Below are 24,983 nucleotides of genomic sequence, written 5' to 3' on the forward strand. Positions count from 1 at the left end.
ATCCATTTGTTTTCTCCTGAGGGAGGAATACCATCTGGGTGGCTGTGTTCAGACTCGCTCCCAGGAAAACAATCTCCCTGCTGGGTACCAATTTTGACTCCTTTTCGTTGATAGTGTAGCCACAAGAGACGAGAAGGTTCTTTACAAAGCCCAAATCCTTTAGAAGTTGCTCTGGAGAGTTTGCCTGAAGACAAATCGTCCAAGTAAGGGTAAATTTGAATGTTTATTTGCCTGCAAAAAGCAATGACTGGAGCCAGGCATTTTGTAAAAACTTTGGGAGCAGTAGATAAGCCAAAGGGCAGTGCAGAGAATTGGAAGTGCCAGTTCCCCGCCCTGAAGCGAAGGAACTGCCAGCAGCTTTCCCTTATTGGGATGTGCAGATAAGCTTCTTTGAGATTCAAAGTCACCAGCCAGGAATCGTTGGCCAGCATTGGCAGCAACTACTGAAGAGTGAGCATTTTGAACTTGGGAATCACCAGAAAAGTGTTTAGAATGGACAAATCCAGAATAGGGCGCCAGGTGCCCCCTTTTTTGGGAACCAGGAAAAGTCTTGAGTAGAAACCCTGGCCTATCTGTAGTGCAGCAACTGGCTCTATTGCTCCCAGGTTTAGCAAAGAAGAAACTTGTTTTTCTGCTTCTGCCCTTTGATGTGGGGGGATATCTGGGTATCCTTGGTGGACAGGGAAGGTGTGAAAGGAGAACTTGTAGCCTTGGGATACTATTTTGAGCAACCATTTGTCGTCTGTGATGGTGGACCAGACATCTGCAAAAATAGCTGTCCTTCCCCCCAAAGGAAACCCTGGGTCAGCAGAGGCAGGCAGGGAAAGGCTGGAGTCATTGGAAATGCTTGCTTTGGGAAGTTTGCTTAGAACTCCCTGATTATGACGAGGAAGCCTGCCAGTGCTTAGCCTTTTGAGGGGTGGAAGTCTGTCCCCTAGAAGACCTGTAATCCCTAGGCCTAGTGCGACCCTGTTTACTAGGGTCAGGAAAAGTCCAATTCTTCTACTAAAATGAGGAGGCTGAACTTGCAGAAAGTCCTTAACAGTTTGCATAGATTTGGCTTTGTCCTCCAACTTTTTCAACACCTCTTCTGCTTTGCTTCCAAAAAGATTGTCCTTGTTCAAAGGCATATCCAGTAATTTAGATTTGACATGTTCAGAAAGGGGCTGCTCCCTGAACCAAGCATGTCTTCTAATAACAGAACCAGTGGCTGCTGCCCTTCAAGAAGCCGCCAAAGTGTCAAAACCACAATGTAGAGAATGTTTAATGACAAGAGTGGCACAATTCAATAAATCTTGCATGTCCTTACTCTCCATCAGGGAAGAACCACCAGCAATTTTAGCCTTAATGGCCTCCAAAGTATGCTGCTGATACTTAAGCATATGAAAAAGACAATTAACAGACCTAATCGCCAGGGTGGAAGAAGTATAAAACTTTTTACCCCATCTATCCAAGGCCCTAGATTTCCTGTCAGAAGGAACAGGATTTTTAGCAACCATGGCTTTAACACCTTTAGGGTCCTGAGAAAATATCTCTGGATCGGCAGTAGGAATCTTGAAAAGGAACTGATGAGAATCAGGAACTCTATAATACCTGTCAGGCTTTCTGGGAAAAGGAGGAACAGAATTAGGAGTCAAAGAATTCTCCATGAAAACATCAACAACTTCCAAAGGCTTATGCTGTGGCAAATCCAAGAATTCCCTACTCCGTTTCTTAGACTGAGGGTAACCCTGACTTTCCCATTTGAAATGCTCCCCAATAGTATTCAGAGCATCTCCAAAGGAAAAATCTTCTGGAGGGGAGGCAGAAGGGATGGAGTCTTCTGCATCAGAATCCTCAAAACCAGAAAAAAGTTGAGAGTTTCCCTCTTCATCAGCAGAGTTGCTGGAAACCTCAGAGTCTGAGGCAGACAAAACTTCTGGGGACAATTCCCTAGCCCTCTTAGAAGGAGGTGGCTGACAGCCCCTGATAAGGGTCAAGAGATCACTAGCCGTTTTATCATCTGAGACTGAGGCATTTGAGGGGAGGCGGGCGCCTGTTTTGGAGTAGATTTTCAGCTGGAAGGCCTGCTAGAAAGCCGGAGGAACATAGGAGGCCTAGCCACCGCAGTAGTCTGAACCAAGGTTGCTGATCTGGATCTGGTCTGTGGGTGGAGAAAAGAGGCCTCAGAAGCCGGCGCCTGCTTAGCAGCTCCAGATTCATCAGAGGTGGTGACTGGTGGAGGGTCAGAAGACGAAGTGGAAGCCTGCAGTATGGAGGACTCAGAAAAGGTCTCAGCAGACGCCTGTTGCTGAACATCCGCAGACTGCAGGGGCAATGAAAGCACCTCACTGACTACCGCTGGGCCGACAACCAACTTAACAGGGACATCGTAGGCTAATTTGACCCTAAGCCTGTCACGGTCCTTATCCTTGCACTTCTTAGGAACATCTGAAGTCGGGAGACCAGAATATGCCATACCAACGAAATTAGGCCAAACTCTGAAATGCTTGAACAAGTTCCTAGCTCTACAGCGTATGGTACGCGGGTTGAAAGAGGCACAAAGAACACAATTAGGAATGTCGTGCTCAAGGCCCAAACAAGTGATACAATAATAGTGAAAATCACTTTGCGGAATCTGTTTTCCACAGGCAAGACAGTTATTAACTTTCTCTGACATTCGTTAAAGCAAGAAAAGAGGGTCCTCAATGGGGTACTTATCTGAGGAGGTCTTTAACTAAGCAGTCGGTATATAAAGAGAAGGTATTCGGCCGACCGGCACTCGTGCAAAATGCTTCTGCTTCGGGCTCCGTGGCAAGAAAGACTGAGGAAATGGCATCGGCTGCCTTCCTTTGTACCTGACGTCAGGCTTAAAACCGAAGGCAGCCGACATCATATACCAAGGACTTTGGTATTCTGGCCGACGGTGGGCTACCGGAAGCCGGATAACCCATTTTGTAAGGACTGCAACAGTGAAACACGATGAACATCAGCTAGTCGATACCCCCACAAGAGGTGATAATATCTTGGACTTGGTATTAGCCAACATGAGCAACCACTGCAGCTTCCCTGCAGTATCATCCTCCCTTGTAAGATCTGACCATAAAGTGGTCATGTTCGAAGTCACCATCTCCCCCAACCCCCTTCTAGCTAGGGTAAATAAATTAAAAAAAAAAAAATTCTCCAAGGCTGATTACAGCCTCCGAAGGGATGGTATAAACAGCTTCACAGTCCCCTCCCCCTCTCTAGGAACTGGCACTAGTATCCAAAACTATACCAAATTACTATACAAACATTTATATAGATGCATGGAATCAGGAATACCAGACAGGACTAAATCATCCTCTGCAAGGAAGAGTAAACCTGTCTGGTGGACATCTGTAATAAATAAATTCTATAACAAAAGAAAAAAACTGCTGTCCAGGACCACGAAGGAGCATGTGCCCAATAGGAAGCAATCTCTCCTTAGCCTAAACAAGCAATTAAGAGCACTAGTGAAATCCTCAAAAGCAAACTTCAAGTCCAAATTAGCCACATCTACTAGAGACAATCATAAGGCCTTCTTCACATATGTCCGTAATCTCAAAGGTAGCACCCAGATCTGTTCAGAACTGATGGTCAAGGACACCACACATACAAATGCAGTAGATATAAGCAAACTTACTGGCTGACAGATTCAGCGAAAATTTCACCGCTTTGTGCCCCCATCAGTAAATCAGGATATTCTCAGTACCTGCCCCCTTCCTTTTATATCTAGGGATCAGGTCATCACCACTGCTCTCCCAAAGGCAAAAAATAAAGCCTCCATGGGGCCCGATAACATCCCAAGCTGCATCCTACATGAACTCAGGCAGAACTTGCAGCACCATTAGGTGCCTTATTCAACCAAAGCTTGAGTAGTGGCTTTGTCCCAGCTGAGTGGAGGACAGCCACTGTTATCCCTTTACACAAAGGTGGGGCATCCACCGATCCAGGAAATTATAGACCCATCAGCCTAACTAGCCTGATCTGCAAGGCCATGGAATAGATTATCATGGACCTCATTAACAAGGGCATTGGCAACCTCCAAACACTCGATTCCACACAGTTTGGCTTCATCAAGGGGAGGTCGTGTCTGTCAAATTTGGTCAACGTTTTTGAGACAGTCACCAAAGCCATGGATGAGAGGAAGGCAGTGCACACCACCTACCTTGACCTGGCCAAAACCTTTCAACACTATTCCCCACTCGGGCATAACAGATAAGCTCTCTCAACTAGGCATCAATCCGTAAGTTACCAGATGGGTAGCTAACTGGCTCACTGACAGAATCCACCTAGTCAAAATAGGGGAAGCCACTTCAAGGAGTAGACCAGTATCGAGTGGCATACCCCAAGGTTTGGTCTTGGAGCCTCTGTTATTCGGGATATACTTTTCTAAGGTGCAGGCCAAAACCAGTGGGCTATGGCTGACAAAGTTTGCAGATGACTGCAAGCTGGGAGCTGTCATCAATTCCCCTAGTGACGTGGACATTCTCAAAGAGGATCTCACCCAAACAAATGATTGGTGCCAGAAACATGGCCTCAAGCTGAATACAAAAATAAAATGCATCATCATCCCCTTTGTTGAGAGTGATGTCCCCACAAATTATCACATTAATAACAACGTCCTAAGCACGCAGTCAGTCATGAAGGATTTGGGCACCCAGATTGATAGCAACCTGACTTTTGACCACCATTTTGTTTTCATTGCATGGAAAGCTTTCCACATGGCCCACCTCATAAGTGTATCTCATCCAGGAACAAGGAGGTCATAACATCCCTGTATTCTTCCCTTCTAAGGCCCATTATTGAGTACAATGCCCCATTCGGCATGTACCTCGCAAAGCACATGCAGCAGCTGGAGAGATCACAGAGGTTCCTCATCAGGACAATCCAGGGCCTCAAAAATCTATCATACACACACACATGCTAAAAGCCTTATCCCTCTACTCTGTTTCATACAGACTCCTCAGAGGTGACCTCTGTCTGGCATACAAGGTGATCTCAAACCCTGCCTTGATGAGACTGCTGCATATCCACAGGTTAAGCTCCACTCGAGTAACCCGCATATGCAGCCTCAACCTGGTCTGTGACATCAATAGGACTTGTTGGCAGGACAGATTTGTGTCCCAGAGACCCCCCCCCCCCAATCTATGGAATACACTCCCTCTCCACGTTAAGCAGAGTACCTCTTTACTCCTTTTTAATCGCAACCTGAATAACTGGATGGGAAACAGAAAATACATCCCTGGGATTCCACCCGTGCCCCTGCTGGACAGGGGCATCGGGTGCCGATTTGTCTATGCATGGGCTAAACTCTTAGCTAGGCTTACAAGGGCCTCAGGGCCAACAGCCTAGTAACTTCCTATGATCCTATACTGACAGTGATTTCAGTCTGTCCATGTAAAGCATGTGCTGATGACCCTGAAAAAGAAGTTATGTCTTACCATAACGTTCCATCTGTATTGTTGATCAGCGTTCAATCATTACGTGTGGGTATCGGTTCCGACCTCGGAACTGAGCCGGCCATCTTCCAAGCTCACGTCAGCTACAAACTCTCGAGCTAAAACTCTTACCCAGAATTCCCCTCTCCCTGTTACCTCAGATTGAGTTTGCAAGTCAAAAGAAGGTAGAGGCTACCTCTGGTCAAATGACCTAAAAGAACCGGATGGTGAGATCCACTAGAAGCCACAGGAGGGGGAAGGAGGGAGGGTCGTAATGACTGAACTAGGATCAACAATACAGATGGAACGTTATGGTAAGACATAACTTCTTTATCTGATATTGTTAATTCTCGTTCATTCCTTACGTGTGGTACAGAGTCCCCAGCTACCTCTATTCCTGGGAGGCTCACATGGAAGGACATTCCTGAGCACCATAGAACCAAAAGATGCTCTTCCCTGGAGGCCAAATCCAATTTGTAATGATTGATGAAGGTATGAGGCGTAGCCCAAGTTGCAGCTGCGCAGATGTCATGTAAAGAAGCTCTGGCATGGAAGGCAGCAGAAGTTGCCACCTACCTTGTCGAATGAGCCTTTACGGTAGTAGGCAGTGGAATATTACGTTGTGTATAAATGGAGGTCACACAGTCTTTTAACCATCTAGCCAATGTGACCTTAGCAACAGCACATCCTAATCTAGGTCCAGAATAGGCCAAAAATAACTGGTGGCTATTAATCTCATCTGGCAACATTTCTAAACTTTTTGCCCCAGTCCTACCCACCATTATTTAGGCCCCATAATTTATTATCTAGGTCATAGGTGGGAACATACTACTGCGGTGGTGGTGCTGTGGTAGCATTGTCGCCTCATAGTATGACGTTGTCCTGTTCGATTCTCAGCTACAGCGTCTTCTGTGCGAAGACATGCGTGAATGGGCGTACCTTCGTTGAAGGTTGTGCGTCAGAGCTGGCAACTCGGCACGTAAAAATCTACTGCCAATCATTAGCGGACCGGAGTTCCGCTGTGGCGACCCCTAACCGGGAAAAGCCGAAAGACACAACAACATTTATGAAAGTTCAAGAAGAAACAATTTGCCTGTGAATATCTAGGGTATGTAGGCAATACTGTCCTTTGCTTGAATAGTTGGGAAAGAAAACTGGCAATTCAATGGTTTGATTAATGGACATTTCAGAGATCACTTTTGGCAGAAAGGAAGGATTAGTTCTCAATGACACTCTATCTCTATGAAAAATCAAGTAAGGACTCTTGATGCATAAGGCTTGAAGCACAGAGATATGTCTGGCAGAAGTAATGGCGACCAAAAACAAGGTTTTCCATGACAAGTATATGAGGTTGCAAGAAGAAGCTGGTTCGAAAGGTGGCATTCTCAAAGCTTGTAGAACTAATGACAGCTCCCATGGTTAAATAGGTTCTCTAAAAGGGGGCTTTAGATGATTCACACCTTTTATGAAGGTCTTGCATAATTTGTGTGACATAAGAGAGGAGTTTTGGACACCCTCATGGAAATTAGATATTGCAGCCAAATGAACTCTATTGGTAGAGGCTGATAGACCCCGATTGAAAAAAGTCGGCTAGATACTCCAGTATTATCGACACTGGTGCTGAAAAGGGATCTACTAGCTTTTCTTTCAGCCAAAAGGCAAATCTTTTCCACTTGCTTAGATAAGTAATTCTAGTGGAAGACTTATGAGATGCAATAAGAATGTCTCCTACTGGCAAAGAAAGATCATTCTGCCAGGCAATCAAGGGAATTGGAGGAGCCAAGCTGTGAACTTCAGGCTGTCCAAGTTGGGATGAATCAGATTCTGCGGATGGGAGATCAACCCCAGGGTTGGATGGAGAATCCATGGCTGATCTAGCAGGTGAGGCCAAAGGAAGGGGAAGCAAATCTGACAAGGTCAATATGGTGATATGAGGATCACCTTGATATTCAACTGGCAGGCTTTTTTTCAGAAACTGGGGAATGAGGGGGAGAGGTGGAAATGCATAAAAAAGACCCGAGGGCCAATTGTGGACTACAGCATCCCTGGGTGACTGTCCCGGAGGGGGAATCAGGGCGAAGTAGTTGCTGCATTTGTAGTTGGTAGGGGATGCAAAGAGGTCGCAGCAAGGAAGGCCCCAGCGGTGGAAGATCTCCGCCGCTATCAAGGGATTCAGGGACCACTCATGAGGGTGTAGAATGCACCTGCTGAGTCTGTCTGCTATCATGTTGGAACTCCAGGGAATGTGCATTTCTAGAAGAAAACAGTTGGTAGCCATTGCCCATTGCCATATCCTCATGGCCTCTTGACAGACTGGGTAAGATTTGGTTCCACCCTGTTTGTCGATGTACCAGACCACTGCCATGTTGTCTAATTGTATCGCAATAGTTCCAGACGGCAGCAGGGGATGGAATGCTTGCAACACCAGAATTACCACCCTCAGCTCTAGAACATTTATATGCAGTTGGGCCTCCAATTCGGACCAAGTACCTTGCACTGTCTGTCCCTGACATAGCCCCCCCACCCCATCAGGGAGGCGTTCGTGGTCACTGTTGCCTTGGGTTGCTAGGGAGAAGGGGCGAGACCATTGTGACGGGTTGCGGGTCATCCACCAATTTAAATCCTGTTTGCACCTGTGAGTTACTCGAATCTTGGCTGAAAGAGGATACTGAAAGGGATACCACTGGGTGAGCAGTAGCCACTGTAGAAGCCTCATGTGAAACCTAGCCAGGGGGACAATGGTGATGGAGGCTGCCATAGAACCCAACAGCTGTAGGACAAAGTGAGCTGTGGATTTCTCCCTTGAAAGGATTGGGATCAGTTGTTGCTTTATCCTCAGAATTCTGTGCTCTGGAATGGATGCTCTGCAATTCTTTGTACCCAAGGTGACCCCTAGGAATTCTGTGGACTGAGATGGGGTGAGACTGGATTTTTTGCCAGTTTATGGTTATGCATAACCTTTCTGCAGCGAGGAGAGAGTATGCCAGGGCTTCTTCCAATAGATGTCTGGTGGGGGCGAGATGAGCCAGTCGTCTAGGTATGGAAACACCTGGAATACTTGTAGTCTCAAGTGAGCTGTGACGACTGCCATGCACTTTGTGAACACTCTGGGGGCTGTAGAGAGTCCGCAGGGCAGTAATCTGAACTGGCAGTGACTGGCTCCCATATGGAAGTGCAGAAATCTTCTTGATGGCCTGTCCACTTTTATGTGGTAGTACGCATCTTGAAAAAATAGAAGTTATGTTCTTACCATAACGTTCCATGTTAGTTGTCTTCTTCTCGCCTTCTTCTTGCTGGATGGGTTCGGAGCCGACCTCGGCTCCGACTCGGCCACTCTAAAAGCTCGAGAGTTGGTTCCACCGGCTCGAGGCTCCCCTTATATCCCACAATGCTAGGCGAGAGTTACCTCAGATCTCGTTTGTAAGCTAACCCCAGCTTATAACAATAACAGTATAACTGTAAAACAGAATCCACCTCTAACAACAGGAAGAAAGAAGGGTGACCTACATCCTGAACCAAGAAATATGCATAATAGCATATGACTAAGAAAGAGGTGGTAGAAAGAGAGGTCACGATCACAACTCCTCTAGGTCTGTCCAGGCCAGGGGAAGGAGGGTGGGGCAAGAAGAAGGCGAGAAGAAGACAACTAACATGGAACGTTATGGTAAGAACATAACTTCTATATGTTAAGTTGTCTATCTCGCCTTCATTCTTGCTGGATGGGACCGTCCCTAGCACCTTGTCCCGGGTGGCCTAACGGAACAGACTCCTGAGAACCGTGGAACCAAAATTAGCTCTATGCCTAGAAGCTAAATCCAACTTATAATGGGAAATAAAAGTGTGAGGAGTAGCCCAAGTAGCCGCTGCACAAATGGTGTCAATAGGCAGTCTGTCTTGGAAGGCTAGAGAAGTAGCCAAAGCTCTGGTGGAATGGGCTTTAGGTTTATTAGGCAGTTTTTGGTGTCTAATCTCATAAACAAGGGTAATCAGAGATGTTAGCCATCTGGATAATGATACCTTTGAAACTGGAAGTCCCTTTCTGCTTTCCGCATAGGAGACAAACAGCTGATCAGATTTTCTGAATTGTTTCGTCCTGCCCAAATAGTACCTTAATTGACGATGAACATCCAGGCAGTGTAATTTTTGTTCAGACCTATTTGAATACTCTGGGAAAAAGACAGGGAGGTCAATGCTTTGGTTTAGATTTGATGTTGAAACCACCTTAGGCAAAAAGGACGGGTTAGTTCGTAAGGAAACTCTGTCCTTATGGAACAGAAGATAAGGAGAACGACAACTGAGTGCTTGAAGTTCTGAAATTCTTCTAGCTGATGTGATAGCCACCGGAAAGAGAGTTTTCCATGATAATAATTTCAAGGAACATGAAGCTGCAGGTTCGAAAGGGGAAGAATCAAAGAAGCAAGAACTAAATTTAGGTCCCAAGGAGAAGGAGGATTTCTTATAGGAGGTCTGAGAAGAAAAACTCCTTTCAAAAAGGCTTTGCAAAGTTTGTGGGACATTAGGGCAGATTCAGAAATGCCCACATGAAAATTAGAAATAGCTGCCAATTGAACCTTAAGAGTAGATGGAGATGAACCTGCATGGAAGAGTTCAGCTAGAAAATCAAGGACTAGTTGGATGGAAGCGGTGAAAGGATCTATGTCCTTTCCTTGTGCCCAATATGAGAAGCGTTTCCACTTACTCAAATAAATCTTTCGAGTGGAAGATTTATGGGAAGCTATCAATATATCTCTAACCGAGTGAGATAAATGAGGAAGCCTGGCTACGGTTGGAACTGGAGGAACCAAGCAGTGAGGTTCAGAGAAGGGAGGGAGCGATGAAACTGACCCGATTGGTGGATCAAAAGGTCTGGAACTAGGTCCAGACTCCACGGTCGCTCCAAGAGAAAACGATGTAGAAAGGGGAACCACACTTGTCGAGGCCAGTAAGGAGCAATGAGGATCAAAGAGGCCTTCTGAGCGATAGCTTTCTGTATTACTTGAGAGATCAGAGGGAAAGGAGGAAATGCATACAGAAGTCCCCGGGGCCAAACTTGGACTAGAGCGTCCCTGCTGGGTTGGCCTGGTAAAGGGAATAGAGTGAAGAATTCTCTGCACTTGCTGTTTTGGGGAGTAGCAAAAAGATCGCAGCAAGGCTGACCCCACTTGAGAAATATCTCTCTCACTACAGAGTCTTTCAGAGACCACTCGTGAGGCATGAGTATAGCTCTGCTCAACTTGTCCGCAATGTGATTGGACTTCCCGGGGATGTGCGTTGCTATCAGAAAACGCTGAGAAGAAATCGCCCATTGCCACAGTCTAAGAGTGCTTCTCGACACAGGGGGTATGATCTGGTTCCGCCTTGTTTGTTGATGTACCACACTACAGACATGTTGTCTGTCTGGATTGCAATCGTTCCTAAGGGAAGAGAGTCTTGAAGGGCTTGCAACGCTAAAAGCACTGCTCTCATCTCCAGAACATTTATGTGCAAGTGGCATTCGTTTGGTTGCCATGTGCCCTGGACTGTCCTGCCCTGATAATGCCCCCACCCGATCAGGGAGGCATCCGTTGTCAGAGTAGCAACCGGAGGAGGTGGAACAAATGGTCTTCCCGCCAGGAGCTGGGGGGAAGACATCCACCACATGAGATGCTTTTTGCACGCTTGCGTGATCATAATGGTGTGAGACATTGGAAGTTCCTGGTATGACCATTGAGAAAAAAGCATCCACTGAAGGATCCGCATGTGGTATCTGGCCAATGGGAGGAGAGGTATGGCTGCCATGATTCCCAACACCTTTAGAACTAACCTGGCTTTGGCTCTGTTGTTGTTGAGAAGAAGTTACACCAATTTGTGAATGTCTGATATCCTTTGGTTCATTAGCGTTGCAGACATGTTTATAGTATCTAAATTTGCGCCTATGTAGGTAATAGTACGACAAGGCGACAAAACAGACTTTTCGCAATTTATTGAAATACCCAGTTTTTGACAAGCGCGAAAAGTATAATCTCTGGCCATCAAAAGGAGATGCTTGGTGGGAGCTGTGAGAAGCCAGTCGTCCAAATATGGAAACACCTGGAATCCTTGTCGTCTCAGGTGAGAAGCTACCACTGCCATGCATTTGGTAAACACCCGGGGGGCAGTGGTGAGACCAAAGGGCAGGGCCCTGAACTGAAAATGACTGGTTCCCAGCCTGAAGCGGAGGAATCTTCTGGAGCGTCTGTTCATTTTATGTGATAGTACGCATCCCGAAGGTCTATAGAGCACATCCAGTTTCCTTTGCCCAAAAGGGGAAGAATGGATTGCAGCGTGACCATCCGAAATCTTGTTTTCTTGACTGATTTGTTCAAGACACTGAGATCCAAAATCGGTCTCCAGTCCCCTGTTTTCTTTGGAACTAAAAAGAACCTTGAGTAGATTCCGGATCCTTGTTGGTCTGCTGGCACTGACTGAATTGCTCTTTTGCAAGCAGTTTTGAAATTTCCAAAGCTGCTATATCCCTTTGAGCGGGTGGAACATCTGGAAGGGATTTTTTTGACTGATTTGGAAAACGAAGAAAAGGGATAGAATAGCCTTCGGAAATGACGGACTGTACCCATTTGTCTTGAGTCAGGGATAGCCAGGCTTCTGGGTACAGTGACAATCTTCCCCCGACTGCCTCCGAAGATGGGCAGTCGGGCAAAACCTCAGGGATGCTGAAAGGGCTTGTCAGGAAAGGCTTCCCGATTGCCCTGGTTCTGCGGACCCCCCCTGCCCCTAGGGCGACGTCTGCCATTGTTATTCCCACCTCTGCCTTTGGTAGGAAAACGACTCTGTGCGTCAGGCGAAGTCCCTTGAGATTGTTTACGGAACCACATCTTCCCACCCTTCTGGCCTTTGGGGTAAGGCCTAGAAGGAGTCGAAAAATGGACTCCGACGGCAGAAAGGGTCTTGCCATCAGTCTCGCACCTAGTCAGGGTTTCTTTCACTTGAGGACCAAAGAGAGATGATCCATCAAAAGGGGAGTTCGTGAAAGACGTCTTGAAAGGTTCCGCAAAGTTGCATAGCCGCATCCAGGCGTGCCTACATAAGGCTACCCCTGTCCCTGCGGCTCTGCTCACTCCATCGGCCGCATAAGAGAGGAGGCGCATGGAGGAGTTGGATATGGAATTAAGGGTAGCCAGCTGCGTGTTCATTTTCTCTTGGAAACCCGCAGCTGTAGGGTCCTTAAGCATTTCACTCGCTTCCTTGATCAAGTCCCTTTGAAGACGAGTGAAATGGCACAGGTAATTCAGCGAACGCATGGTAAATGTCGCTGAGGAGAACATCCGCTTCCCGTACCTATCCATGGACCTAGATTCCTTGTTAGGTGGATGGACAGGCACTGAAGGATCAGCCAGTTCCTTCTTTGTGGCGACAGCTACCACCATAGCATCCACAGAAACTCCTTTTGATAAAAATTGCTTGTCTGATGGAGCTGTGATGAATTTGGAGGGTCTCCTGGGAGTGGGGTCCACTGAATCAGGAGCCGTCCATGCCTTCTTAGCAACCACCTGCATGAGGGGGTCAAGGGGGACACCCAGGAGGTGGTAGGACGAGAGCCAAACGCCTCAAGATACACAGATTCGTCCTGGGAAGGGTTGAGGGCTGTCCAATTTCCCTCTGTTTCAGGATCTCCAGAATGTCTGCAAATGAGACATCTTCAGAAGGGGAACGGGGAACCCTCAGAATCATCCAGATCTGTGTCTGACGTGATAGACTCAGGTGAGTCAATGTGCTTCCTCTTGCACTTCCTCTTCCGAGGAGGCTCTTCTGCCAAATCAGGAGAGGCCTCGGAAGAGGATGAAATCCCAAAGGGGCTCCTGAGGAGCTGGCTCTCTGCGGTCCGGGATGAGGGAGTGAGTCGACTTACCCTGAGGCAGCATAGAGGGAGGGGCTGACGGAGCCGACTGTGGAGTAGAGCCAGGCTCTAACACACTCCGCATGACCTCGAATGCACCCCTGTCAGGCAGAGCCAGAGGTCCCGCTCCGAGGAGCTAAGGACCCCTCGGCACCGACAGTGATGGCTCGAGGTCGATGTCGGAGCCGAACTCACCAGCGCCAAGCACCGAGAGGAGAGGGGGTCGGACAAGGGTCCGATGCCACTCACCCCCTCGGAGCCGACGAGGGAAGTCCGGCGCCGAGATTCCTCCAAGGAAGAAAACGGAGCCGACGACGGAGCCGAAGACAATTGTCTCGGCTCCGAAGTGACCATAGTCTCGTTTCCGACACGACCCGGCTCGAACTCAAAAGAGTCAAGGAGGAAAGAGTTGATGGACGGGGCAGGCACCGACTGATGAGTCGGGCTCTGAAGCATCTGGGCTAGTGCCTCGGACTTAAGTAGTCGACTCACCACCCTCTGAAGGTCATGATCGGAAAGCCTCGATGACCTAGAGGAATGAGACCTTGGCTCCGTTCAGACAGCAGGGGAGATCCTGGAGCCGAATGAACGGAGCCAAGAGAAGGTGACCTAGACCTCTTTCTGGTTGTCGGCTCCGAAGATCTTGTCGGAGCCGACACGGGTACCTCGATAACCTCGGCTCCGCTCGGAGCCGAGGAAGCCACAGAAACTGTGGACTGAGTCTTATCGGCTCCAGCCGGAGCCGATAAAGGCAAAGGTTGAACAACCTGAGGTCTCGGCTCAGAAGCCGGAGCCGAAGACCTCGATGCCTTAGAGGGCTTCCCTGTTGAAACTGACAGGGAATCCTCTGGCTTCAACAAGCCTCTCAGAATCAACTTGTTTTTCTTTCCTGCAGGACCCTGGGGCTGAAGCCATGGCACACAGCACAGGAGTCCTGCAGGTGCAAAGGCCCCAGACAATAGACACAAGAAGTGTGAGCGTCTGTCAGAGACATTTTCTGACAGCACGCATCACACTTCTTGAATCCGGAGACCTTTGCTTCTTTTGACATTTCCCTAACTGACAGGTGTACACTAACACACACCCAAACACACAGTTATACCCTGTCAGCAAAAATTAGTAATACTAAAAAATAACAATTTTAGCCAAAAATACTAATACTTAAGTACAAAAAGTTAAAGCAACTACACAAGCACTCCCTAGGGAAGGGAAGGCCAAAGGCCCAAAGGAAGAACCAACGGTTCTTTTAGTAAGAAAACGGGGAAATATAGGGTCGGGGAAAAAGTCTCAATGTCCTACACTAATCTAGGAAGAAATAAGTTAAAAAGGGGAAAAAAAGAGTAACTTTTTTGAAGAAAAAGCTAACACTCACCAGGAACCGGTAGAAGCAACCAACCTCGAAGCTGCAGCGGCAAACGAGATCTGAGGTAACTCTCGCCTAGCATTGTGGGATATAAGGGGAGCCTCGAGCCGGTGGAACCAACTCTCGAGCTTTTAGAGTGGCCGAGTCGGAGCCGAGGTCGGCTCCGAACCCATCCAGCAAGAATGAAGGCGAGATAGACAACTTAACATCTATCGAGCACATCCAATCGGCTTTTTCCAAAAGCGGGAGGATAGACTGTATTGTGACCATCCAGAATTTTTGTACTCTTACAAACTTGTTCAATACACTGAGATCCAAAATTGGTCTCCAGTCCCTGGTTTTCTTTGGCACCAAAAATAGTCTTGAGTAGAATCCGGATCCTATCTGGTCTGGAGGGACTATTTGGATGACTCTTTCTTAGCAGCTTTGATATCTCTAATGCTGCTTCTTCCCTTTGACTGGGTGGAATGTCAGGTAAGTTTGTTGGGGGGGCAGGACAAAGATCGAAGGGAATATGGTAACCTCTGGTTATTATCCTTTGTACCCAAGAGTCGGTGATGATGGTTAGCCAGGCAGAAGGGTACAAGGAGAAACTACCCCCAACCACCTCCAGAGGAAAGGAGTTGGGCCGCTCTTCAGGAGCGCTGGTAGGATTGGCCAGGAAAAGAGTCCCTGGAACCCTGGTTACGTGGACCCCCTCTACCCCGAAAAGGGTGTCTTCCCTGTGAGTTTCCCCCTCTGCCTCTAGGAGAGAACTCGGCCTGTGTGTCACGGAAAGAACCCTGAGACTTTTTGTACCATATCTTCCCACTCTTCTGGTTTCTGGAGAAAGCACGTTGAGGGGAAGAATAATGGACACCCACTCCAGAAAGTGTCTTACTGTCCTGTTCACATCTGACCAGTGTGTTTTTAACCTTGGGTCCAAACAATGAAGAGGCTTCGATGGGAGCGTTGAGAAAGAAAACCTTGAAGGTTTCCGCGAAATTACATAAGTGCATCCAGGCGTATCGTCTCAGAACAATGCCTGAACTCGCCACTCTAGCTGCTCCTTCTGATGCGTGAGATATCAGTCGCATGGAGGAGTTAGATATCGATTCAATGGTGGCCAGCTGAGAGGCCACTTTGTCATGGACCTCATCAGACACTGCACCAGCCAAAGTTTCAGAGAGCTCAGAAATTAAATCCCTTTGAAGCCTGGTAAAGTGTGCCATATAATTCAGGGACCTGATTGCAAAGGTCGCTGATGCAAAAGTACGCTTCCCTATTCTGTTCAGAGCCGGGGACTCTTTGTTGGGCAGATGGACAGTGTGGCTTTCTTCTTCTGTCAGGTCCTTCTTGGTTGTGGCCACCACCACCAGAGCATCTACAGGAAGACCTTTAGACCAATGGGGGTCAGTAGCAGGAGGGGGCAAAATTTTATCTGGCCTCCAGGGAATGGCCTCAACAGTGTCAGGAGCCTTCCACGCACAGTGACGACGAGCTGGACCAGTTCGTCGGCAGGTGGCGTAACCCAGGAGGTAGGGGGGTGGGCACGAAAGGCCTGCAGGAACACAGACTCTTCAGAGGACGGGTTAGATGGCTGCCAGTCACCTCTCTGTTTAAGTATTTCAAGGATATCACCAAAGGATACCTCAGAGGGTGACCGAGGGGACCCTTCCCTATTATCAAAGTCTGTGTCTTCAGTAAGGGGCTCCTCTGTGGAGTCCATGTGCTTCCTCTTGCATGAGCTTTTTCAATGAACTTCCTCAAAGGGAGAAGCTAGGAAAGATAACGCAAAAGGGGTTTCCAGTGAGAGTATATCCTGAGGCCCTAGCCCCCGGTGTCCGCTAGCAGCGACTTGTGTACATTGCGGTCCAGAGGAGGGCGGGGAGATTGACAGCACAGTATCGCCAAACGACACCAAAGCCTTCTCCATCAGTTGGAAGGCTGGTCCATCTGAAGAGGGGTGAGTGTCCAGGACAGGGGTCACCCCTCCCCTAAGTGGCTCAACCTGTCGACTCTGAGTCCCTGGATGGCTGTGAAACACCAAATTACGTACGCAACAGTTGACTTCCTGGGTCGTAGCAAAACTTTCCTGCCACAAAGGCAACTGCGGTTCCTTAGTGAGGTCCATAAAGGGAACTGTAGAGGGGGAAGACTGTGCTATATCAATGGGCTTCAAAGGCAATGAAGGAGAATAAGTAGGGGTCTTTGACAAAGGGTGATCACCTCTCAAGGAAGGATAAGTCCTGGGGGGCTGGATACCTCTGGCCAAGAGCACTTGATCCACAAGATGCAACACGTCGTATTCAGAAAGGCTTCTAGTGGATTTCACGGACACGGCTGAGGGAGAGTCAGGTCTACCCAAAGATGGGGCAAGCTCACCAGTCTGCACTGAAAACAACGGGGCCACAAGGGACTGAAATACAGGTGTCTGCACCGAGGAAATCATCGGTGCCGAAGTCATGGTCTGCACCGACGATAAGGTCGGTACCGAAGTGGTTGTCGGCGCTGAGGCTGGAACCGAAAAAATTTGTGTCAATAACTGAGTTGTCGGTTCTGGGTAAGCTGTCGGAGCCGATGTGGTAACAGTCTGCATTGACTGGATAGTCGGTGCCGGTGGAGAAGTCTGAACCGAGGAGCCCCTCGGTACCGATACAATAAAGGGCACGGTAGTCGGTGGCGAATTCACAGATGGCACCGATGGCCTCAGTGCCGAAGGTCTAGGCACCGAAAGCACTGGAGCCGAAAAAGTCAGATCCGAAGTGGAAAGCTTAGCCTTCTTGGGTCTCGGTTGGTGGGAGTCCCCAGCAGGGGACGAAGGAAGAGACTTGGCCTTTGTTTGCTCATCAGTCTTTTTCTTATGGGATCTTGGAGGGGTTGAAGCCTCTGACCCAGAAATAGCCTCTGAAAAAGGAGATTTAAACAGCCCCTTCAATAACAATTTATTTTTCCTCTCAATCAACGTCCTGTTAGAAAAATTCTTACAAATTCCACAGGGCGGGTCAACTGATAAATGAGGCACACCCAAGCAATAGACACACAGGGAATGTGCATCTGAAGTAGGTAATTTATGGCCACAATCTGAACATCTCTTAAATCCTGGACTACATTTTTTATCTGCCATGTTAGGAAAGCAGGAAAATCAGAAAGAATACCAGCAATGGTACAAGAAATAGCCGAAGGTAAGGAGGAAAAGGGGTTTACCAACGATGGTAAAGAAGAAAATACCTCGCGGTAAATAGGATGAAGGGGATTGAAAAGATTCAAGCAGGGATAGTCGCTAAATGCGATAAGGTAAGAGAAAACAATCTAGTAACTTTTCTGGGAGGAAAAAGTTGTTTTAGACTAGTATGACAAAAAATATATTGTACTTAGCTCAAGAGAAGTAGCTTGACACGGCAATCGAAATCTGAGGTAACAGGGAGAGGGGAATTCTGGGTAAGAGTTTTAGCTTGAGAGGTTGTAGCTGACGCAAGCTTGGAAGATGGCCGGCTTGGTTCCGAGGTTGGAACCGATACCCACACGTAAGGAATGAACAAGGTTTAACAATATCAGATCTTTCTTTACGAGGAACCTTTGCGGTCTCTCCAGTTGTTGAAGATGCCTGTTTAGGTACAGACCAAAGGGAGCATTGTACTCTATTACTGGCCTGATGAGGGAAGAGTACAGGAGGTTTATAACTTCTTTTGTTCTGGAAACTATGCCCTTGCTTATGAGGTGAGCAACGTAGAAGACCTTCCTTACCAAGTAAGGTTGCTGTCAACCTGTCTGCCCAAATCTCAAGCCACTAATTTAGAATTTAGGGTGTTTCTATTAATATGGTAATCTGCAGGGACATCGCCTTTGCCAAATGGGATGATAATGGAAGGACTGTATACTGAAAGGCATAAATATAATACTGAAGTAGCTGTAAAAAACACTGGAAACATGAGCCACAAAGCATCATAGAAAATGATGAAGTCTACATCACATGGGATCACCCATTACCAACAGTTCAAAAGACAAATGCGAGAAAACCAGATATAGTGGTCCATGAAAAGAGGACAAAAGAAACGCTGATCACTAAAATCGCTATACCTAGTGACTACAATGTCTTGCGTACAGAGAGACACAAAGTCATAAAATATCAGGATTTGCAGACAGAAACAGCAATCTGGAAGAAAAATACTGAAATAGTTCCAGTAGTAGTAGGAGGAACAGGTCTTATAAAAAAGAATCGACAATCGTATTTAGATAAGTTACAGATGCATGTTAACTCCATAAGAATTGGGAGGGGAGTTATTATTGGGCACACTGCAGGTGCTAATGAAACAGTACTAATTTCATGAACTTTAATCATACTTTGACTTAGGAATAGGGTCCATTCCAGTCATGGTATTAGAAACGCAAAAGACTTGGAGAAATTAAGAGAGAGAGACAATAATGTATTTTTTTGCACTGAGACCATGACTTTGGCACTAATCACTGTTTTGTGTTAAGTCCTTCTTGGAGAATGCTGACATTTAGGGACTCAATGACTGTTCCCAGTTTGCAGTCATTAGCAAACGTCGTCATCCATAGACCTTTTGTTTTTGCCTGTAATTCTTACCCATTTTTGGGTAAAAGAAAAACAAATTAGAAAATAAATAACCACATGTGAAAGAGGGACATTAGTACTACAATACTGTTGTAAAGGAGATAAAAGAATTGCAGGTGGGATTTTTAGAAAAGAGAAGGCGCAAGCTACATATAAACTGGAATCTGTGGGAACAATATATGCAGAACACTGTTCAGGAGTGACAGTTTAGGGAAGGTAGGATTTGAAGAATCTATGTAATGTTAAATTGAATAACTAGGACTGAAATCTTATATGTACGATGCATGAAAAAATAAAACTTTACAATGGTTTGTTTTCTCTTTTATAACTAGATGTGCACTCATGCCTCCTGTGAAGTTAACAAAGGTGTTTAAAAAAAATGTTGAATCAAGGAGGTGAAAAGGACAAATGGAATCTTGTCAAAACAGCACCACCTATAAGGCCATTTTTGGGTAAAAGAAAAACAAATTAGAAAATAAATGACCACATGTGAAACAGGGACATTAGTATTACAATAAAGATTACAATACGAGGAGAAAAATTTTACTTTACCAGTCAGTGATGTGTACTTTGTCATTAACTTTCCCATATTCCTACATTTAGTAGTTTGTATAGCATGTTCAAAGTGATAAGATGTTTGCTGTTTTTTTCTTCTGCACCTGTGGAATTAGTTTGATACAGTTTGATACACTGTATGGATGTAAAGTTTGATTTTTATGGATTGTTGTGTTTTTTGAGTACTTGTGATCAGGCACTTATTTTCTGAGGGGGGATTGGGGTTCATGTTCAACTGATCATACAGGAATCTGAGAAAAATAATTGACTTTTCATTTTGAGCTTAGCTGTCTCCCAATCTTTCCTTCAGAGAGAAGACAGCTGAGACTTCGTCATATAAACAAGACTATACATATACACTGGGGTTTGTTCTCTGCTTGTAGAAAGACTCTCTCATTCTACATATTACGTGCCAGTGCCCCAAGCAACAAAAGACCACATAAGATGGTAAACAGATCAGAAATTAGTAGATATACATGATACCTATCCTAGAGCTTTAGCTGTGCACAATGCACATTTTCAACAATTTATATGTATATTCTAGTACCAACTATTCAATGTGAAACACAGATGAGGGGAATTGGGTCTATGTGACAATGATCTAACTAGTATTTGAATGCAGGCTACATTTTTTTTAACAAAAAGGAAAAACAAAAAAAAAATACTTACCCTGGTATCATGGGTGTCATCATAGGGGGTATAGGTGGTGGTATCCCCGGTATCACTGCAGGTATAACTGCAACAAAAAACATGCAATTAAGAACATGCTAGCAAATAACTTTACATTAACAAAAACAACTGTATTTAATGCTGTCTGTAGCAGAAATGTGCACATACAAATTTAGATTTCCCACCAAGGAATGGGTGGAGGGGGGAGCACTTGATGGCTTTCATCTCCTGCATCTTCATCCATTCTCCAAAAGTTCAACTACCAATACAGCATCCCAAGAAAGTACAGTTGTGTACACTTACTATAAATGTAGATGTTCGGGTGTACTCACGGGTGCAGTCATCACCTGTGGGTTATCCCTGCTGTGGTAGCCCTTGGCTGGTGCGAATACCAGAGTCAATGCTTTTGTGCGCCAGCTGCTGCCGCCTGTAGTCTGAGGTCAGGTCGTCAGTGCTATAAAGCAAGGCAGCCAAAATCATTACATCAGTTTTTCTTACTCTAACTCGTCAGAAGCACAAGGGAAACCAGAGAAGTGGTCCTGGTGGAGAAGAGCCACCCTGGGAAGCATGTGTCCCCCTAGGGGAAGATGTGAAAAGGGGGATGGAGGGAGGGAAACCAAGACTAACAGTGAATACACTTGAACATCTACATTTATGGTAAATGTACACAACTGTACTATGTCCTTCTTGTTTCACTGTTGCAGTCATCACCCATGGGAGGATTCCCAAAGTTGAGGTAAAGGGTGGAAGGAAAGAGAGTCCTAGGTATGGGTCAAAAGGCCCTGGAGAACTGCAGAGACAAACCCTGCTCTAGACTTCAAAAAGAGAGGTGGGTGGCAATGCTTTGTAAAGGTATGGACAGAGGTCCAGGTGGCCACTTCCAATATGTCCCTGGAAGCAACTCCTCTGAGGAAGGCAGTAGAAGTGGAGGTTGCCCTAGTGGAGTGGGTACGGATTGACCTAGGGATGGGTTTCCCATGTAGTCTGTATCAAAACTGGATACAGTGTGAAATCCATTTGGAAATGATTTATTTGGAGATGGGCTTCCCCTCTGCCCCTGGGGCAAAGCTTACAAGAAGCTGGTCAGTTTTTCTGAATGGCTTAGTGCGGTCCAGATAGTATCAGAGTTGTCTGTGCACATTTAGTGAGTGCAGAATTCCTTCCCCCTTGTTTTGAGGGTTGGGAAAGAAGGTGGGATAGTGTATGGCCTGGTTAAAGGTCACATCAGATACCACCTTGGGCATAAAGGAGGAATTAGTCCTCAGGGAGACTCTGTCTGCATGGAAAATTATGAAGGGCTCGACAGGCATGAGAGCTTGAAGTTCTGAGAAGGCAGTCTTCCAGGAGAAGTATTTCAATTCTGCTGAAGTTGCAGGTTCGAAAGGAGGTAAGGTTAGTTTTTCTAACACATAATTCAGCTCCCAGGGTGGAGTAGGAGGTGTTCTGGGTGGCCTGATATTAGAAGCCCCTCTGAGGAACTGCTTAACCAAAGTATGAGAAAAGAGGGGTGAGTCTGAATCATAATGGGCAGAGATGGCCGGGGCATGGATTTTGATAGAAGAGAAAGAGCAGCCACTATTGAGCAACTCTGATACATAGTGCAGGATGAGAGGGATGGAAGAATGGGAGGTACTGCCCCTTTTGATTGTTTCCAGGAGTAGAATCTTTTCCATTTTCCTGCATAAGAAATTCTTGTGCTGGGTCTTCTGGCCTATGATGATGATGATTGTCCAGAACCTGTTTGCTTAACAGTGACTTCTTGTTAGTTTTTAGTGCATGAGCCATGCTGAAAATTTGAGTCTGTAGGTCTGGGTGCAGTATCTTCCCACTCTCCTTGGTCAAGAGGTTTGATTTAGGGGAAGCAGCTTGGGGGCTGTAAGGTCAGACTGCATAGTAAGGGGTACCAATGCTGTCTGGGCCAATCTGGAGCAATGAAAATGGCCTTTGGTCTCTCCTCTCATTTTGATCAGAACCTTGGGAAGAAGGGGCAGAGGAGGGCAAGCGTACACAAAGAGGGAGCTCCAGGGGAAGGACAAGGCATCCACCTGCCATGCTAGGAGGTGAAACTCCCTGGTGCAAAAGTTGTGCAGCTGGTGGTTGAGGTGTGAGGCAAAGAGGTCCACCTCTGGGGTCCCCCACTCCTGGGTTATTTGCAGAAAGATTTCTCTGTAGAGCTGCCATTTGTGGGGGTCCACTAAGTTTCTGCTTAGGTGGTCTGCCAGTGTGTTGTTGATCCCTGGTAAGCACTGGGCAATTAGGTGTAGGCCCATGGAGGTGGCTGTAAGCCACAGACTCATGGCTAACCTGCACAGGGGATAAGACTGGGTGCCCCCCTACTAGTTGATGTACCACATTACTGTGGTGTTGTCTGGTTTTATAAGGAGGACCCCTGGCCTGAGATGGGGTTGAAAGGAAGTTAGAGTGTTTTGCACTGCCATTTCTTTCTGGTCAATGTGCAAGTGAAGTTGCTGGGCATTCCAAAGGCCCTGGGTACACCTGCCTGTTAGGTAAGCATCCCAAGCTATGTCTGAGCCATCGGTGGTGATTGTCTGGCCAGAAGGGCAGAGGATGAAGGGAAAACCCTTGTTCATGGCACATGCCTCTGCCTACCAGAGAAAATTTGTCCCTTATGCAAGGGATCAGTGGGAGATTGGTCTCTTAAGGACTGAGAGGGCTGACACCAAACGTTCTTTAAGTACCACTGAATCTTTCTCATGTGAAGCCTGGCGAGAGGGATGAGAAGGATGCAAGATGCCTTGTACCCCAGGGCATGCAGGAACTTCCTCGCAGTGAGGTGACTTCTGGAAGTCAGCTGGGTGAAGTAGAGAGGCAGGAAACTCTGCTTTTCTGGCAACAGGAAGGCCATTAGGGTTGCTGTCTCTAGCACAGCTCCCAGGAAAACAATTTTCCTGGTGGGGTTTTGCTTTGATTTTTTTCTCGTTGATAGTGAACCCTAGGGAAGTTAGGAGTTTTTTGACAAAGAGAAGATCCTGGAGTACCTTTTCTTTGCTGTTCGCCTGAATGAAGCAGTCATCCAGGTAAGGGTAAATCTGTATATTTCAATGTCTGCTGAATGCTATAGCTGGGGCCAAGCATTTGGTGAATATTCTGGGAGTAGTAGATGAGCCAAAGGGCAGTGCAGAGAACTGAAAGTGCTGACTGCCTGCTCTAAAGCGCAGGAATTTTCTGCACAATTTCCGGATGGGGAAGTGGCGGTAGGCACCTTTTAGGTCTAGTGTCACCAGCCAGGCATTTTGTGCGAGCAGAGGCAGGAACTGCTGTAAGGTTAGCATTTTGAATCAGGGGACCACCAAAGAGGTGTTCAGTTTGGATAGATCCAGGATGGGGAGCCAAGTGCCCTCTTTTGCTGGGACAAGGAATAGTCTGGAGCAAAAAACTTTTCCTGTTAGATCCGGAGGAACAGGTTCTACTGCCCCCTGGGATATTAGGATTTTTACCTGTTTTAACGCCTCTGTCCATTGGTTTGGGGGGAGGTCTGGGTACCCTCTTGGAGTTGGGAGTTCGCTGAAGGGGAATCTGTATCCCTGAGAAATTATTTTTAATACCCATTGGTCCTTGGTTATAGAGACCCAACTGTCCTTGAAGAGATTGAGCCTTCCTCCTAATTTTAGATGAGTGAAAGGAGGGCAGAGGGGGAGGGAGAGTCATTGTGAGTGCTTACCTAAGAAGCTTGGCTTAGATCTCCCTGCCTTAGAGGTGGAAGCAGTTAATTGTTTGCTTCTTTGCTGGCCCTGGGATGGGGGTCTAGATGTTCTGTCCCTGTGGGGCTTACTTTGACCTTGTCTGCTGGGTGCCGGAAAGGCCCTGTGTTTAGAGGGGAAGTTCCTGCTGAATCTGGGTGGTTGAATTTGAAAGAAATCTTTTACTGTTTGCATAGATTTTGCTTTGTCTTCCATCTTTTTAAGCACCTCTTCTGCTTTTTCCCCAAACAGGTATTCCTTATCTAGGGGTGCATCAATAAGTTTAGACTTGACATGATCAGGGAGAGGTTGTTCCTTCAGCCATGCATGTCTTCTAATAACAGATCCTGTCACTGTTGCCCTGCTAGAGGCTTCTAGGGCGTCATATCCACATTGTAATGAGTGCTTGGCCACTTGACAAGCAGAGTGCAGTAATTCTGTCAGCTCTTTTGAGTTGGCACCATCACGGGAGGGAGCAATCTTCTGTTTTAATTGTTCCAAAGTGTGTTGTTGATATTTTAACATATGGAACTGACAATTGAGTGCTCTGATAGCTAAGGTTGCAGAGGTGTATACTTTCTTACCCCATCTGTCCAGAGCTCTGGAGTCTTTGTCAGAAGGAAGAGGATTCTTGGCAAAACTAGTATTAGCTCCTTTGGGTCCCTGTATAATGACCTCAGGGTCTGCAGCAGGGTTCCTGTAGAGGTATTTGTGAGTATCAGGTACTCTGTAGTACCTGTCAGGTTTAGCTGGGGCAGGAGGCAGGGCATCAGGGGCTAAACTGGATTCAAGGAAAACGTCATCCACATCTTCTAGAATAGGT

The 24,983-nt window shown here is 46.7% G+C and overlaps 1 protein-coding gene across 2 annotated transcripts in view; it reads right to left on the reverse strand.

Annotated features, from left to right (window-relative positions):
- Positions 1–24,983, reverse strand: part of LOC122799547 (BUB3-interacting and GLEBS motif-containing protein ZNF207-like) — a 1,273,851-nt gene that overhangs the window by 746,647 nt on the left and 502,221 nt on the right. For both annotated transcript variants that reach the window (XM_044068680.1, XM_044068689.1), the window contains exon 5: positions 20,460–20,526. In XM_044068680.1, the coding sequence (XP_043924615.1) occupies positions 20,460–20,526 (67 nt within the window). The remainder of the gene's footprint in view (positions 1–20,459; positions 20,527–24,983) is intronic.

The sequence above is a fragment of the Protopterus annectens genome, chromosome 1.part0, assembly GCF_019279795.1.
Source record: "Protopterus annectens isolate FY-2018-M chromosome 1.part0, PAN1.0, whole genome shotgun sequence".
NCBI lineage: Eukaryota > Metazoa > Chordata > Ceratodontiformes > Protopteridae > Protopterus > Protopterus annectens.